Below are 16145 nucleotides of genomic sequence, written 5' to 3' on the forward strand. Positions count from 1 at the left end.
TACTGTATGGGACAGTTTAGATACAATTAAGGAATTGAAGGCCATAAAAACATTATTCATTAAACTTAAATAAGGAGCTGAGCTCAAGTTTATTAAAGTTGTTAAGATATTTTCTACATTAGCTGTTTTATACGTCATTTTTCCGAATAAAAGCAACCACGGTTTCTCTAACCACACTTAGATATTCACAAATGTAAGATTTCCCATTTTAAATATAGGAACACACACTGTAATATTATTATCGTGTATCTTGCATTATTGTAACATGGGGTTTTCAACATCTGCTCACTGGCTGCTTTACTGAAGTGACATTTAATCGAGACACACAGCTGCGATTAATCGCGTTAAATCAGACGTCACGGTCAACACAAGATGCGAGGACGTGTGAAAGTGTGGGTTCCTAAATGATTTTAACAGATGCTGGATACATCAAACAACATTATTCTTAACTAAGTTAGATAGGCTAAAACAAATTTTAACTATAACTCTATAAGAAATAAAACATTGAGAAACTGTTACGCATTCAAGTGAATTATTATAAAACTCACATGCATACACACACACACAGACAATAATACAAGAGACAATATGATTTGCTCAGAAACATCTTATTAAATATTTTTTTTAGCAACACGGAACAAAACTTCTGCTGTTGCTACTACTCTGCAACGGCTGGTCCAAGAATATATCACACTCTGTACTCGGTTCAATATATATTCATGTATTTAGAATAGTCAATGTATTTAACCTCTTTCTCAATTTGTACTACTATTAACATGAACAGGAAGTAATGTTAGAAAAATACAATATGAAAAGTTCCAGCTAACAACTTTTTCAATGAACTACAGACTTCAAAAAGGAAAAAAAGACATTTAAATAAAAACATGACACAATGGTGCACTTGATGCTTGATGATTAAGATTATATGCATGGATTTTTACAAACATCTTTTTTGTCTGTATAAACACAAAACCATGTATAAAAAAACAAAACATTAAAAAGATATGGTACACTTCAAATAGTTTAAGTATTTTCAGATCTGTTCCCCTCAAAATAACTGAAGGGTTTTATATTTCTCACTCTGTTTGCAACCACGTTATTAAGACCCATCACAACCTTTATGCTTTAATCCAAGTTTATGCTGAGATGCATCAAATTATCATGTCTTATCAAAATGTTCTGGTATCTAAAAGTCTAGCATTGGTAAAGCAGTGTTTAAGTGCTTTGTGTATTTTGGCCAAAGAGATTTAAAAATTGTCACAAGATGCGAGAGGTCTTTATAAGGAAGTCCACAATTTTGAGCCATTCCGCATTTAACAACAAGAAATAAAATAAAAGATCAAAAATGTTTACACCAATGACACCTCTGTGAAAGCTATAGATGTTAATGAAGGGGTATAGAGGCAACACTCGTTGCATTAACTTTGGATAAACAACTCTCAGACAATCATTATTACCACTTTGGAGTGCTGATTGCTTTATGGTTTAATAAGAATCATGTTAGTAATGTAAGAAAAAGTGCTATAGTCACAGATTCCCGACTACGTTTGAGCTTTAATGCTTTAAGTATCAAATGTATGTTTTGATAGCGATAGTTCCAAGCCAGTTACTCAAATACATTAAACAGCACTCTGTCTCTAGTGTCCACTACCATAAGTGATTTTCCATCACAGGTCCCAAATACTGCCACTTAAAGGCTCTCGTTTCACCTTAAAAACACTGCAGCTTCCTGTAATGCACAGAAAACTGCAGATGTTTAAAATATTTTGTAAATAAGGCAAAAAACAAAGCAACAGTTCGAACATTGTGTTACAAAGTGAAATGGTCCTTGCATAATAACAAACTTGTATTAGAAACAAAAATAAGCAACCAAAAAACTTGTCATAACAGAAAGCGGTTTCACAAGTTAGCTAGAATGAGAATACATCTTTATGTTAAGAAAACAAAAGTATAAACATGTTTTAAGTTGGAATGACCTACCGAGGAAGCACCAGTTACAATGTAAATCTGTATTAATATGAAACTTAATATGAAACCCCCATGAATGTCTATGTGCCCCAACACAAATCTAATCTAGGCACATCTTCCATATCATGTCAAACATTTTACTTGCGCAGGTAGCTGAAAATTATACAGAAAAGATAGCAGACTTGGTGAATATAAATAAATAAATAAAAAAGGAAAGAAAATGCATTGAAGTGGATGCAGTGTAAGGGCGACATACAGATATAGACCATCAGGTGGCGCTCTTGGTCACTTGTGCATATTCCACTCCGCCGTCTGCTGATGTCATACAGCATCAGTCTGTTTTCAAGTGACCTATGACATCATAGCCCCTAACAAATGTTGTGTTGAATCTGCAGGTGTAAACATCTTAACACTGTTCTTTGAAACATTTTGTAATCCTTATGATGACATCTTTTCGATGTTTCTGTAAAGCAAAAATTAAGAACTATGCTAACAGTTTGAGGTAACAACGAAGAGATTAAGGAATAGTTGTGTGATAATTCAATATAATAGGATTTGTACAGTTTGAGAGAGTCACTAAATGGCCACATGTGCAGGGGTTAATTTACATTAACCACATTCACAACAACAGTGAGGATTGAATAAATCCAACCAACAAAAAGGACACAAGAAACCCGGCGTAACAGGGTTTCTATCGATAGATCCGGACAAAAAGAAACACTTTTCTTCTACCATTGGTTTCAATAGGGCTGCCTGAGTCTTGCATTTCTTTCTTTTCCACTGATTTACATTATGTGTATCATTTAAACTACTGCATAGCTGTCTGCTTTCAACATTCTGTCCCCCCCTTAAACTTTAGCAATAACTACAATCTCAAGGATGTGAAAAACAGCAATATTACTGGCCGATTTTTCGTAACCCCAGTACAAAAAAAAGTCAACATTAGCTATCTATCGACACAGCAGCACTAATAACAGGCAGAACTATGGCCATTTACTCTATTATGCAATCTTACATATTTTACAGGTTAAAACAGAATCGTTCTCTACGTTTAAGGCATAGGGACACGTTTTTCTAATCTTTTGAATTGAAATTGAATATAGTCACTAATGTATGACTAAATAGACTTTTGGACAGACACGAAGACAGACGGACACTGGAAGTGAAACTAGGAACAAGCAAAGGATGTTCGACTACATTTTTGTGCGTATATTCTTGCTTCATCAAGCAGTGCATTTACAATAAAACACACAAACCTTGCATTGCTACGTAAACTTGAACAAGCCACTTGCATTAACAGGATCCCAGCCAGTGACATGCATTGAAAAAAGTGCCGACGGGTATGTGAGCGCGGAGGTGTGAGACAGTCGACCCTCACGTACTAACACATCCGATTTTCTATGAAATGATCTGCTGCTAAAAACGAATACCGATATTTGAAATTCAGTAGATATTATATGATTTCCATCTATAATTTTTTCTTGTTTTTCGACATAGAAGAAAGATAGAGGTGCAATCTGCATTGCATCCATTCAGCGTTGTCATGGAGGCAACTACCATCCCCTCTTTTAGGAGCCAAAAAAAGGCTATTTAAACTGTAATGTGTTGCCAACTTTTGTAGTTCACCAAGAAGAGTTTCATATGTTATAAATGAAAGCAGGATTTACAGTAGATGGCCGTTTAATAAAGCGTTACACTGACTGGGTAGAAATGATGACTTGCTATGACTATCTCTTCCAACTGAACTCTAGCGGTGGTTTAACACTATACCCCACTTTCTCCTAGTTCTGGTTTTGTTGGAATGTCGTCCTTTCTCCTGCTGCTTTGCTTGTGGCAGTTGTGCGTGAGAACACTCCATTGGTAGCCAGCAAATGTAGGGCTTATTGGTAGGTACTGGAAAATGCGATGGCGACGCAGAAAGTCCATACCAAATGGGAGGTCGTATGAGTCCATTCCGTCCCGTTTAGATGCGTTGTTTCTGCGATTCATTTTACGGATTCCTCTTTCTTCCGGAGAGCCTGGAAAAGGACATTAAAGGGTTTAACTCTAATGTTAAATTGCAATGTTTTTGTTGTAATCTGATACAGACATTTCTGATCTGTAGCACACACAGGCAAAATACATTTAATAATCATGTATTCCTTATACAATGCACCATTTCTTAATCTCAAGAAATAATCATCAAACTAGACATTAATATAAAGAAATTTAACATCAAGATAATTTTATTTACTTTATTTATTGTTTAATTACATTTGAAAGGTTTATTTGCAATAAAGATTTTTATTATGTTGTGTTATGTAAGATGTATTATGTATTTAGTTATTATAACTTTATAAAAACAACCCAAATGGAGTTTGACAAATATTACTTGGAATACACAATAAAAAAACTATAAACATTAAAAACAAAGTTTTCTGTTGTTGCAAATTTTTTATTTATTTAACCCCTTATTAATCAAATCAAAATGTTCCTAAATTTGTATGCTAGCATCTGCCAAATCTAGCATAACTTTAAAATTAATAAGAAACAAACATAAGAACCATGCACAAATAATTAATAGTAGTTTCTTCACATAGATAAATGTATTTTTTTAATAACAATAATTTAAATTAAAAGACATTCATTTATTTTGTATTTTTTATTTGTTGAATTAAATGTATTCATTAATTTGAATAAATTGTTTATTAGTTTTTACCATTTTTATGCTGCCGTCTGCCAAATATTTGAAAACTTCATGTCTTTTTTTTCTTTACAAAAACTTGAACACAAAACTATTTATTCACACATAAAAGTAATAATTTACATTTAGCAGTTTTTTAACCTGATTATCCACAACTCCATCATAACAGAGCTCCACCAGATAATAAATATTGTTATAAAAACAAACAAACATTATCTCCTGATCGCCGAGGAGGAAAATCCATTATATGAATATAGTGAGATGTAAACCTACCAGGAATAGTGTTGTCCAGCACAAAGGCCACAGAACCTCCAACAAACATTGCAGTAGTAAGAAGAACATTCAGCACCTGATCGATCTGCACTATACCTAGAAGAAAAAGAGCGCTATAGGTTCTTCACTGGTTCCTCATGGCTGGATTAATGCAAACATCATACATTTCATCTGTATAGTGTAACATCGTGTCTACACCAGACGCGACAAAAGACAAATAGAACAGATTAGAACCTATTATAAGTGTACATTTTGTCCAAACTGGATGTGGCGTGGCGTGACAATCCCATTAGTTAAAGCCGTGATTCGGAACAGGTCAGTCGCGTCTGGTGTAGACGTGGTGTAAGTTTGCAAATGTATGCATCTACCAGTGACAAGAGGGTTCTCTTTGAGATAGCTGGGCAGGACCAGGCCAAAGAAGATGGAGAAGCCGAGGACAAAGAGGTTGCGTGATGAGTTCAGGTCCACAAACTGCAGGTTGGAAAGTCCAACGGCGGTGATCATACCGAAGAGCGTGCAGAACAGCGCCCCCAGAATCGGGTCCGGCAATGATGCGAACAGAGCGCTGAATTTACCAACCATTCCCAGCAAAAGCATTATAGCCGCACCATACTGAATGACCCGCCTGCTGCCCACCTGCCAACAAGAACACAGACAGGAAAGAAACGGAGCAATCAGAAAACGGTCTGGTTTTGATTCTCTTCATGCGCTATTTTAAATGCATGTTAAGTGCAATATAGCGCCATAAACGGGACGATATAAATGAATCCTGCTTCTAACTTTATTCCTAAAATGCATCAGGGACATAATCGCAATTTTAAAAACATTCCATGTAAAAAAAAATGCTAAAAGCACAAAATAACTACAAACCGAATTGGGTCATTATTGTGCAATAATGTCATATAAAATAAGTAGCTGCTGCGGGCATGACCTTGTGAGAGCACAACAGTCAGAGCTCATTTATATCTGTAATAAAGCTCGCCTTACACTTCAGAGCTGTTCTTTTCAGTATTAACGGTCGTTGGGGTGTTAAAGTTAAAGAGTGGTCACAGAGGGCCAGATGCTAGTATTTGTGGCTTTAACACCAACATCGGTATGATGATGAAACCAGTTTGGAATTTGAGCCAAGAAGGCATTGGGATGCTTTTCGTTGATTTTTTTGGTGAGTAAAAAGGCTACACAAAAAAGGACAGGTAGCTTGGGACATTATAGGAAAGCACTGTACCTTTGTGATGCCCAGAACTCCGATGTTTGGACTAGATGATGTCGAACCGTTTCCCGTCCCAAAGATACCATCAAGAACACAGGACAGGCCCTCCAAAAAAATCCCCCTGAGAGGGATAAATTCAGTTTTTAAATAAATTTGGACAGTGATATTATTCCATTCTTGTGCTGCACGTGTTTACTGTATCATTATTAACTGATAATGCATGCGTGTCTGTTTGTTATACCTGTTAATGGCATGTATAGGCGGCGGAGGGGCACAAGAGAGACGGGCACAAGCGTAATAATCTCCAATAGATTCAATGATGCTGGCAACCACAGCACTCAGCATTCCAATCACCCCTGCTGCTGTCACCGTGGGGAGCCCCCATTGGACTTAAACACAAAGAATAATGGGTAACGTCATCAGCTTCAGCACACAAAATACAAACTTCAAAATCTTTAAAGTCTGGCATTTATAATAAAGTTAAAAATGCCACACTATCATAATATGGCTTAACGTAGAAACATTTTAGCATAAACTCACATTAAAACCAGAACTGATGCTTGCTAATGCATTCAAATGCTAGCGCATATACATTCACATTAAAATTTATATGCTAATGCATTTGGCTGACATTTATTTTTACTCAAAGATCTTTACAGTGAATATGAACATTTTTAGAATGAGTATATAGATTGGAGGCAGGACATGTTCAACCGGTTAAGCTACATGACAGCATGAACACATGCTCAGACACTCACAGGGGTAGGGGATCTTGAACCATGGCGCAGCTGCCAGGATGCCCTGTCTGGCGTCTGTGCGGGCATAGAATCCATACTTTTCTTTCTCAGGAGGAAACACATCGGTCACCGTGAAGATGAAGCATAGAAACCAAGACACAAGAATCGCCATGATGATCTAAGGAGAGAGAAAACCAAAATTTAGATTTTGCCTGTTCTGTATCTGTATCCCTCCTTGCATTAGATACTTGATCAAAAGGGATTCATCTCGGCCAATAATATGTATCGGTTGATACACAGATTTCACATTACTTGCTTCTCAACACCTCTCAGTCCATAATACAAAAATATCTGCTAGATATGGTTCAATTTTTTTTGTCCAGTCAATTGTAGGAACAAACCTGGAATAATCTCCCAATTTTTATCATGTTGGGTTTTATCATAATCTCAAATTACATTCAATAAAAAACCTTTAATCCTTTATAAAAAGTTTTTGGTAAGGATGATATTCGCTCTTACACTTTAGGTTATTGTCTCTTATTTGTGTATTGTTTTATTTCTCTATTGCATTGCGGCCCTTATAGTGATCACATACTATATTTTTGATGTACATTTGACAATGGCTATGTGGCACAAAGTGGTTTTCTTGTACTTTAAAACCTAATTCATATAACATTTGTGTATGTATGCTTTGTATACGTTATTTCCGGGTTCTGGTTTCTTGCTTATCTAGAGAAGGAGGATATTATACCATTTAAAGAAAAATGTATGTTACAAGATCCCTCAACTATAAAAGCAAATATATAAGCAGACAACAGCACATGTTGATACTCCCTGTCGCTTAATAGTCAGATTAATCTGGGCATTTTTAATTTATTGTGTATATCTGCAGCGCCTCCATTTAGCAACCCAGACCAAAATCATCTCATCGGTGAATCAGCATTTTCATCACAGCGAGCATCAAATCCTCCGACCCAGTGAATCATGAGCAGCCAGGTGCCAAGCCTCTGAAAGTGCCTAAATCTAATGCTTCCGGAGGCTAGAGACACCAGACGCCTGATGATCAGCATAATCCCTTAATAAGATAAAAACCTGAATTATGACTCATTTTGGAAAAAGATATTGCTTTTTTATAGCGATACTGAAATCAAGCTTTAATTGCTTTCATGAAAATGTGTATGCGCTTCCAATGGTGCGATGCAGTAATGTATTGCCATACAACGTTAGCATTGGTCGTTTTTGGTTTGCCACTTTTTAAATCTGGATGCGAAAGCGAGCAAGACGTGAGCTTTGGTGGAAAGTGAATGTGATGAATAATGACTCGAACTGTGCATGGCTTCATAAGACTTCCTGCGGTCTACATTCATGATAGCCTTTTGTATGCATAAAGATTCAAAAGCAATGTTGCGCTTCACAGACAAAAACAGCATTTGGGTTTGAAACAAGATGAGGGTTAGAATGCAAATGTCACACGTTTCATTTGTTAATGAACTATTTATATGATTTCCTTTCTGAACAACAACAACAACAAAATGTCTTGAATTACTCTCGAGACACTCACAGGAAACATCTTGAACAGCTGCAGGCGATACGATGTCCAGCCCTTCTTGGATTTGTAGATGGGGAGCGGCAACTGAATGTTTCGAGCGTACTGCGAGAACAGCAGGACCAGGAATATAGTTCTGTTTAAAAGAGGACAGCAGGTGACGAACAGCGTGAAGCGATAGATCTCGGATATCTCAGTAAACAGGCCAGCGTGTATGCTGTAATGTGTGTGTTTGCTGTACTCACAGCATGGCGATGCCCCAGTGTTTGCCCGCCCTCTCTCCAGCCGCCTGGAAGCCGGAGAGACCGATCAGAGTGACAGTGGGTGTGATGGTGAGTGGCCCGATATACTTCAACAGGACACCCGGCAAACCCAAGGCCCCTATGACCACCTCGATCAGAGAGGAGACTATTATAGCACCCTGGATCTACACAAAGAGAAAAAAAGAAAAAGTTACTTTTTGGAGAAAATGCTTAATGTGTAGACACTACTGCAAGATCTGTCAGCTTCCTGTCATTGTCTGAGGGACGACACCAACAAACAAACGTATGACAGATCTGAGCAAATTGTGTTTCCAAAGAACAAAACAAAAAGACAAAGGGACATGCAATACAAAAGAAAAACATTAAAGGAGATTAAGGTTGTAAGCCGTCATTGACAAAGACCTCCAGACAGTTTAATACTCCATTTAATCTAACGTGGTTTAATTTGCTTTGACTTCATGCCTACTACGGTTTCAACAGGGATCAAGAATCAATATCTGTTAACAATTATTCCCTTTAAAAGGCAGATAAACAACACAATATTTAATGAGGCGAGCTTTCTTAAGGGCTCGAACCAAAGTATTCGGAGTACTTGCGACGCAACGCAAAGTACATATCTAATTTTGCTTTAATATAAAACCACTCAACATATGCGACGGATCCCCTACACATTAAAATGCACAACAAATATTTGAGGGGCTTAAGTGTTTAAGGGGCTTTGTCCATCTCACCTATTTCATTATATTTGCGATCTGATCTTATTGTTCCTCAAACCCTTATTTTTATTTTCCACTTATCAGTCTGCGTTCTCATGTCTTTCTGTTATAACTCACCTCTCGTATCCTAGGGTACCAGATGTCTTCTGTGTGCATCAGCATGGTGTCATTCAATACAGTAACAGCTGTAGAGAGCGCATGACAATCAGATTACGGGTTTCAGTAAAGCGTGTAAAGAAGCGTGTTCTTGTGCGTGCAACATGTACCTGTTGAATTACACTTCCATTTGTCCAGTGACAGGATGGCCCTCGCTGGGGCGAGAAATGCGAAAGCGCTAGCTTGGAACAGTGGAAGTCTGGAGGCATAACACACATAAATGCATTAGTTGATCACTTAAGAACAACAACACGCACGCACAAAAACAATACACTCGTCCCTTCCAGGCATCAATCTGTGGATAAGACAGCAGTCATCACCTTCCTGTGAGCCGAGCTCTTAACTCAATTATGAGGTCAAACCATTAATTCCCGTCAATACCAGTAAATCCCATTGATGTCAGATCTTTGTACAACTGTCCCGTCGAAACGGTTCGTTTTAGGTTAAAGTGGTTTTCAAAATTCATGTGAATGATAGAATGACGTGAAAGAATTAAAAATAGATTAAAAAAACTTATCAAACTACTAGCTATATTAGCAACTCAATATTTTATAATAAAAAACGAATTATAAGGAACAGTTCACGCAAAATTGAAAATTCTGTCATTACTTTCAAGCCTGTTTGTCTTTCTTTTCTACACAAAAGAAGATATTTAAAGAATGTTGGTAACCTACCAATGGTGGTACCCGTTCACTTCTATTTATGGACACAAAAGCAATGCAAGTGAATGAGTATCACTGATGTTCAGTTACATTTTTTGAAACATCTTTAGTGTTCTGCAGAGGAAAAAAAGTCATGTACGTAAACAATGACAGCATTTTTGGGTAACCTATCCCCTTAAGTAATGATTTGTAAACTCATAAGGCAGTCATACATTAGTTTGGTCACTAGATGTCTCCACACACTCACATACAAACACTTAAAACACACTGTCATTGAAGCGGCCTTTAAAGTCCATGTGAGTGAAAAAAAAAACATTTACATAAAAACAAAAACTAGACCTTGGATTTTCAAATTTCCTCTCCTCCATCTATCCTCAAGAACACTTGATGCAAAGTTGCCATGGAATGAGAGGGCCAACTGTGACTAGTCAATGGAGAAGGTGATTTAAGGAACACGAGATGGGCAAACATACCGGTTCATACATACAGGTAGACAGACCACACACACACACATTGTTTAAAAAAGTGACTTGGCAAACAAGACTGACGGCAGCAATCATCCGGTTCTTTCCATTCTAATCTTCATTTCCTTTCTTTCACGTTTCCCTGGAGACAACATGTGCCTTGAGCAAATGACGTCAGAACAGAGATCATATGATTCAGTTTACATCAGATGATGCAGGAGGCAGACTGGTCATAAAAAAGTGCCAGATCTAAAACAGACCTTCAACCTATATGAATACAACACAAAAGAGAAATGATGTTTTTGTTTATACTGGATGTGAATCGGAGCAAATGTTATTTTTCAATATATCTTAAAGTTTGGATTAACATGAGGGTGAATAAATGAGACATTTCTATTTTCGGGTGAAACTATCCCATTTAAAAGGACACTAAGTCAAAATATACCCGATTCGGTCATGACTATACAACACACCACAAATAAGCATTTTTGTACACATAAAGACTTTTTCAATGGTAGCAGTTCTTCTGTTTTTCATCAAGGTTTGACAAACACAGAAGTGATCGTTGACTTTCCCAGACTGCCCATCACATGATATCTCCAAATATCTAATTTTCCATAGTTACTAACTTTTTAAACCCTTTCACCTACTGCTTCCTCAATGGGGGTTTCAAGTCTTGTATTATATTGCAACATCTATTCAAAACATACAGTGCACTGATACAGCAGCAAAACACTTGGAACTACAGTACGTTGGAAAAACTCCTGAATTCTTTAAATGGTGCTTACAAAAAGAGTTTAGACTTGAATCCAAGGTCTTTAGATAAAACACTGACGCACGTGTTATTTTGTAAGAGTCTCGTATACTCATTTGCGTTATCAAATTGACTTGATCCTTATTCAAATCGACACAAATGATGTGGCCAACCCACATAAAGACAAGACTGATCACACATATCGACAGCTGGTCCACCTTATGTCTAATGTACAAATGGTTTGAAAACATCTAAAGAATTTGGAGTGTAATGATAGTTATAAACACAGTGAATCGTATTTCTGGTGTATACAAATATTTTTAATTTAAAGCATATTCCAAGTCACTTTGATGAGGTCTGTGAGGCGCTCATAAAGCCAAACTGTTCTGTGGCAGAGGCAGATATTCTGGGCATGCTTTTAAAATATTACCCATTAAGCAAGAAGTCCGAATAGGAGGCAGACTTTTAAATCACCTTTGAGTTTGAACCAAATCTCATTCGATCTCTGAGGCCAAAACGCTAAGAAAAACGCAAAGACTCCCAGAGAGCTAAAACTGAAATGACCCATATTCTTAAGAGGTCCTGTTACATGACCAGCTGAGAACTTGATTTTGTTCCAACGAAAGCACCTTGCACACCTCGTGAAACCGCATGAAATCCCCGTATCATTTTCCCTTCCACTTTTTTTTTTTTCAAGAAACGAAAGAAATAAACTCTGTTAATCTTGCTCGTCTAGGTGAGTTAAGAGGCGGAGGAAAAGATTTAAGAGAGAAGACCCAAGGCTGATGGTCCGTATTAGGAAAGTGGCGTTTAAAAATGGAGGACAGAAATGTAGCTACAACCTTGCGTTTTGTGGCAGGTGCTATACAAAAAAAGACAACAGATCAACCCCAGACGGCAGGAACGACCTTTCCTGAATGAATTAAATCAACACACAATTTGGGTCACTGCATTACTATTAATGGAAGAACAGAAGAAAGTATGACAGAAATTGAGAAAATCCAATAAAAGACCAAAAAAATTAAAAGTGTTAAAAAGAGGAACCGAAAACCTATTTATGGAAAAACAAAAAAGACATCTGGGACTGAGCTTACCATGAATTTTTAGGCTTTAAAAAGCCATAAAACATGCCCACTTAGAGCAAATATATATATTTTTTCTTTCAAATTGCTCAGAACTAGGCTGGGTCAGACTTGACAGTGTGAATATATCACATGACAGGATCAAGCCAAACCCACTAAAACAGACATAGAGGGGGAAAACCAGCCCTTCCAAAAATGGTGCAAAGTTTCTGTCTAACTCAATAACTAAAGCCTCTCGTTATAAAAAAATGTCATTCACCTTTACACTCACTTTCTGTAGGACACAATGTTCTCGTTTCAACTTGCCCAGCCAACCCAGGAACAAGAGTGAGTCAATATGCAATAATGGCAACTTGTTACTAACGCTCTGCCATTGTGAGCAAGCATTCAGATCTCTTTATCAGTACACCGTTCTTAATGAAGCGTGATGATAATTCAGTGGCTGTCCGAGACTCTCAGTTGGTGTCTGTCCTGTGTCGAGGAAGCACAATGTTCTAGATTATATCGTCTTATCTTTATTCATAGATGTCCCTAAACGCAGATGAAGAATTTAAGCAGGAAACTCTACTCTAAAGTTTTGCTAATAAGTGACTAAAAAGTCAAGTTTTAAATGTGGACTACATACTGTGATGTTTAAATAAAGTATTGAGGAAGAAAATGTAATTCATATGCAAATATAAAATAAATGTTAGTATTTATTTTGTGGGGGTTGCTAAAAAAATTCAGAAAAGAAATCGAGCTCATGAATTCTTGAAGTTTATGGTTAAATGCGTTTCCAGTGAAAATGTAAAAATAAATTCTCAGAGAATGTATTTATTACCAATATATTGAAACATCGGTTTATACTTTACTAAACCGCTGATGAGTACAGATATCAGTCCATGCAGTCTACAATTTCAATTTTGAAAAAGGGAAATAAACATGAATATTGATTTGACAGAAAGGGCACCGTTTTTGAGAGACAACATACTTTGTAGGATTTCTGTGATATAAAATGTGCAAACCACAAGCAATAATACCTAACAAATGTAGAAGGGAACATATTCTTAATAGAGCATAAATAAATAGTTACTATAGCTTAATGTTCATGTCCCCATTTAATAGGAATATGGACCGTTGTGGATGTGACAATTCGCTTACATGACTATAGAAAACTATGCTATATAATATACATATAAAAACATAACACAAAAATCTTTAAAAACTTTGAGACTTCACATGGATATTTGAACCATCAAAGCAAAGTCCATTTATGGAGGTTGTGCCACTAGGATAGCAAGTTTCTGGCCAGTTAATAGCAAGATCAGGAGAATCTGTAGCTATCTTTAAGAATCATCTCTTCCATCAGCACCTGACCGATCAGTTCTGACTTCACTCTTTTCTACTCTTTCAAAAAAATATATAGTATTGTTTATAAACTTAGCTTTGTATATTGTGGTAGGCTTTATGAGACCAGTTTTATTGCACCTTTGCTTTTTGTTGTCCTTATATTGTTTCAATTGCTTCCATTGTTTACCTCCTTTGTAAGTCGCTTTAAATAAAAGTCCACAGTCCTATCTACTTGAATGGGGGAAGGGAGATATTTTTCCGCTCGTAAAAATCACAATTAAACAGCATACTTCCTATCCATTATTAAAACTGACATAAACTGTTCCATAACTTTGGTTTGCTAAACTTAAATTTCACAACAAAAATAAAATCTCCTTTTTCAAGGTCGCTTCATGTCCTGTGCATGCTAACTGGCTGAGAAGCGCCTCACAAGAGCCCCGCCCCAGAGATTCATCAGTCAATATTGATTGATGATTGGGTCGTTTCACTGGAAGGTGGGACTTCTTTCACGAGAGCGGCCATATTGAACACTGGATTCCTCATGCGCATCTTGTTAATATTAATATCTTTGGCCAAACATTGAATATGACATATCAGTATGGTAAAAACATTGGTGGAAAGCTTGATTTTTTTAGCTTAAGGATGACATTGCATACATTTTTTGGGTTCCTAATAGAAACTGTAAATTCTGTCCCCTAACCCTCCACTTCCCCTAAACTAAACACTCACCATAAACATTTTTGCATTTTCAAATAAGCATAAATTATTCTTTCCATTAATGAAAGTGGTTTAGACTTTTACAATCCCTTTGGGGACATTTGGTGTATAGAAAACCTGTATACGCAGATATACACACACACACACACACACTCACACACTCACCGGCACCCGAAAGTGGTTTGCAGCAGGGTGGTAATGCCCGCACAGAAGAAAATGGTGCCAATAAGCTGACTGGTGGCCCACTGGTCGTATCCCACACACATGGCTTCAGCCAACAGGAATGGCACAGCAATAGTTCCACTGAAGCAGGTTAGATAGTGCTGAGGAGAGAAATGGTTTGTTACCGACAAAATTGGATTATACTTTGTCTATGATTTCTAACGTTTAAAGTCATTGCTGTAAAGTCATACATTTGTTAAGTCCTAAACAGGGTAAGAACAGGTCAAACGGAGCAAAAATGCCACAAGAAACAGACAAAAATACACATGAACTATATTAAAGTATAATTAAGTATTTGACATTAAATACACAGAGTTTCTTAAGGATTATGAAAAAGTGAATTTCTGACAATGGTCACTGCAGTAAAGTTGTCAAACAGTTCTGTAATTGACCGCGTCAATAAGTATCAAAGTACTTTACTTTTACTCAAGTAGATTTTTCAAGTATATGTTCTTTATGAGAGTGTTTTTACTTTGATGAAATATAGTCGAGTAAACCATATGTTATATTCTTTAAAATGTAGTGTAGTGTTTTTTTCCAATGTCTTTTTGACATTTTTTTTCACCTTTAACAGAGTAATTAAGTTTGTTTACTAAATTTATTAAATTTACTAAATTAAAACATTTTTTTATTCAATGTAGTGGGGTAAAAAGTATGATATAAGCTTTTTAATTTAGTGAAATAATTTTTTCCAAAGAAATATATTTTGATAAAATACAAATATTAAAAAATGTTCTTGAAAGTAAAACTTTACAGCAGTTACTTAAACAATCAGTACGTATTTAAAAAAAAAAATCAAAGCTGATATGAAACATCAACTGTTAAGGACACATCCCTCTACACATGAATATGTAAATGATACGGCATGTGTGTGAATATGTGCGCTAGTACCTGTAAACCCAGGAAGACACACAGGTACCAGGGAGGCGTATCCTCGATGGTGTATATCATTTCCATTCTCCTGGCGTCCGTGCAGTCTGCACTATCCATCGTCTCTGAAATGGAGCACTGGAGCAGAGGAGCACAGGAAACATGGGAGTCAGGCTGCGGGCGGTTGCTATGGTAACCGATTTGGCCTCAAGAGAAGTTCACCGAGAGTAATGCACTATAAACAGCATCAGCATGAACACAAATAAAACTGCTGCTGATTCAGATTACACCAGCAGCAAATCATTCCATCCAAATGAAACCATCCTGAAAATGAACTAGGTTTGGTTTTTGGATCGATGAAATTGGTTCTAATTTGCAGAAATGGACATAAGACCTAATGGGGATGTCAACTGTTGTCTGTTGTAATGGAAAAAGTTATTACTGATTCAGATTTTTGATCGGTGATTAAAATACACTGCAAAAATACAATTTA

The 16145-nt window shown here is 36.7% G+C and overlaps 1 protein-coding gene across 4 annotated transcripts in view; it reads right to left on the minus strand.

Annotated features, from left to right (window-relative positions):
- Positions 1 to 589: 589 nt before the first annotated feature.
- The window catches only part of slc23a2 (solute carrier family 23 member 2), a 32808-nt gene continuing 17252 nt past the window's right edge, over positions 590 to 16145 (minus strand). For all 4 annotated transcript variants that reach the window (XM_056772739.1, XM_056772736.1, XM_056772737.1 and 1 more), the window contains 12 exons: positions 15674 to 15790; positions 14726 to 14883; positions 9663 to 9751; positions 9514 to 9581; positions 8663 to 8844; positions 8433 to 8553; positions 6893 to 7049; positions 6376 to 6523; positions 6150 to 6255; positions 5293 to 5560; positions 4925 to 5020; positions 590 to 3986 (listed from right to left, as the gene is read on the minus strand). In XM_056772739.1, coding sequence (XP_056628717.1) covers positions 3733 to 3986; positions 4925 to 5020; positions 5293 to 5560; positions 6150 to 6255; positions 6376 to 6523; positions 6893 to 7049; positions 8433 to 8553; positions 8663 to 8844; positions 9514 to 9581; positions 9663 to 9751; positions 14726 to 14883; positions 15674 to 15790 — 1764 coding nt within the window. In that variant the 3' untranslated portion in view covers positions 590 to 3732. The remainder of the gene's footprint in view (positions 3987 to 4924; positions 5021 to 5292; positions 5561 to 6149; positions 6256 to 6375; positions 6524 to 6892; positions 7050 to 8432; positions 8554 to 8662; positions 8845 to 9513; positions 9582 to 9662; positions 9752 to 14725; positions 14884 to 15673; positions 15791 to 16145) is intronic.

Source organism: Triplophysa dalaica, chromosome 18, assembly GCF_015846415.1.
Source record: "Triplophysa dalaica isolate WHDGS20190420 chromosome 18, ASM1584641v1, whole genome shotgun sequence".
Taxonomy (NCBI): Eukaryota; Metazoa; Chordata; class Actinopteri; order Cypriniformes; family Nemacheilidae; genus Triplophysa; species Triplophysa dalaica.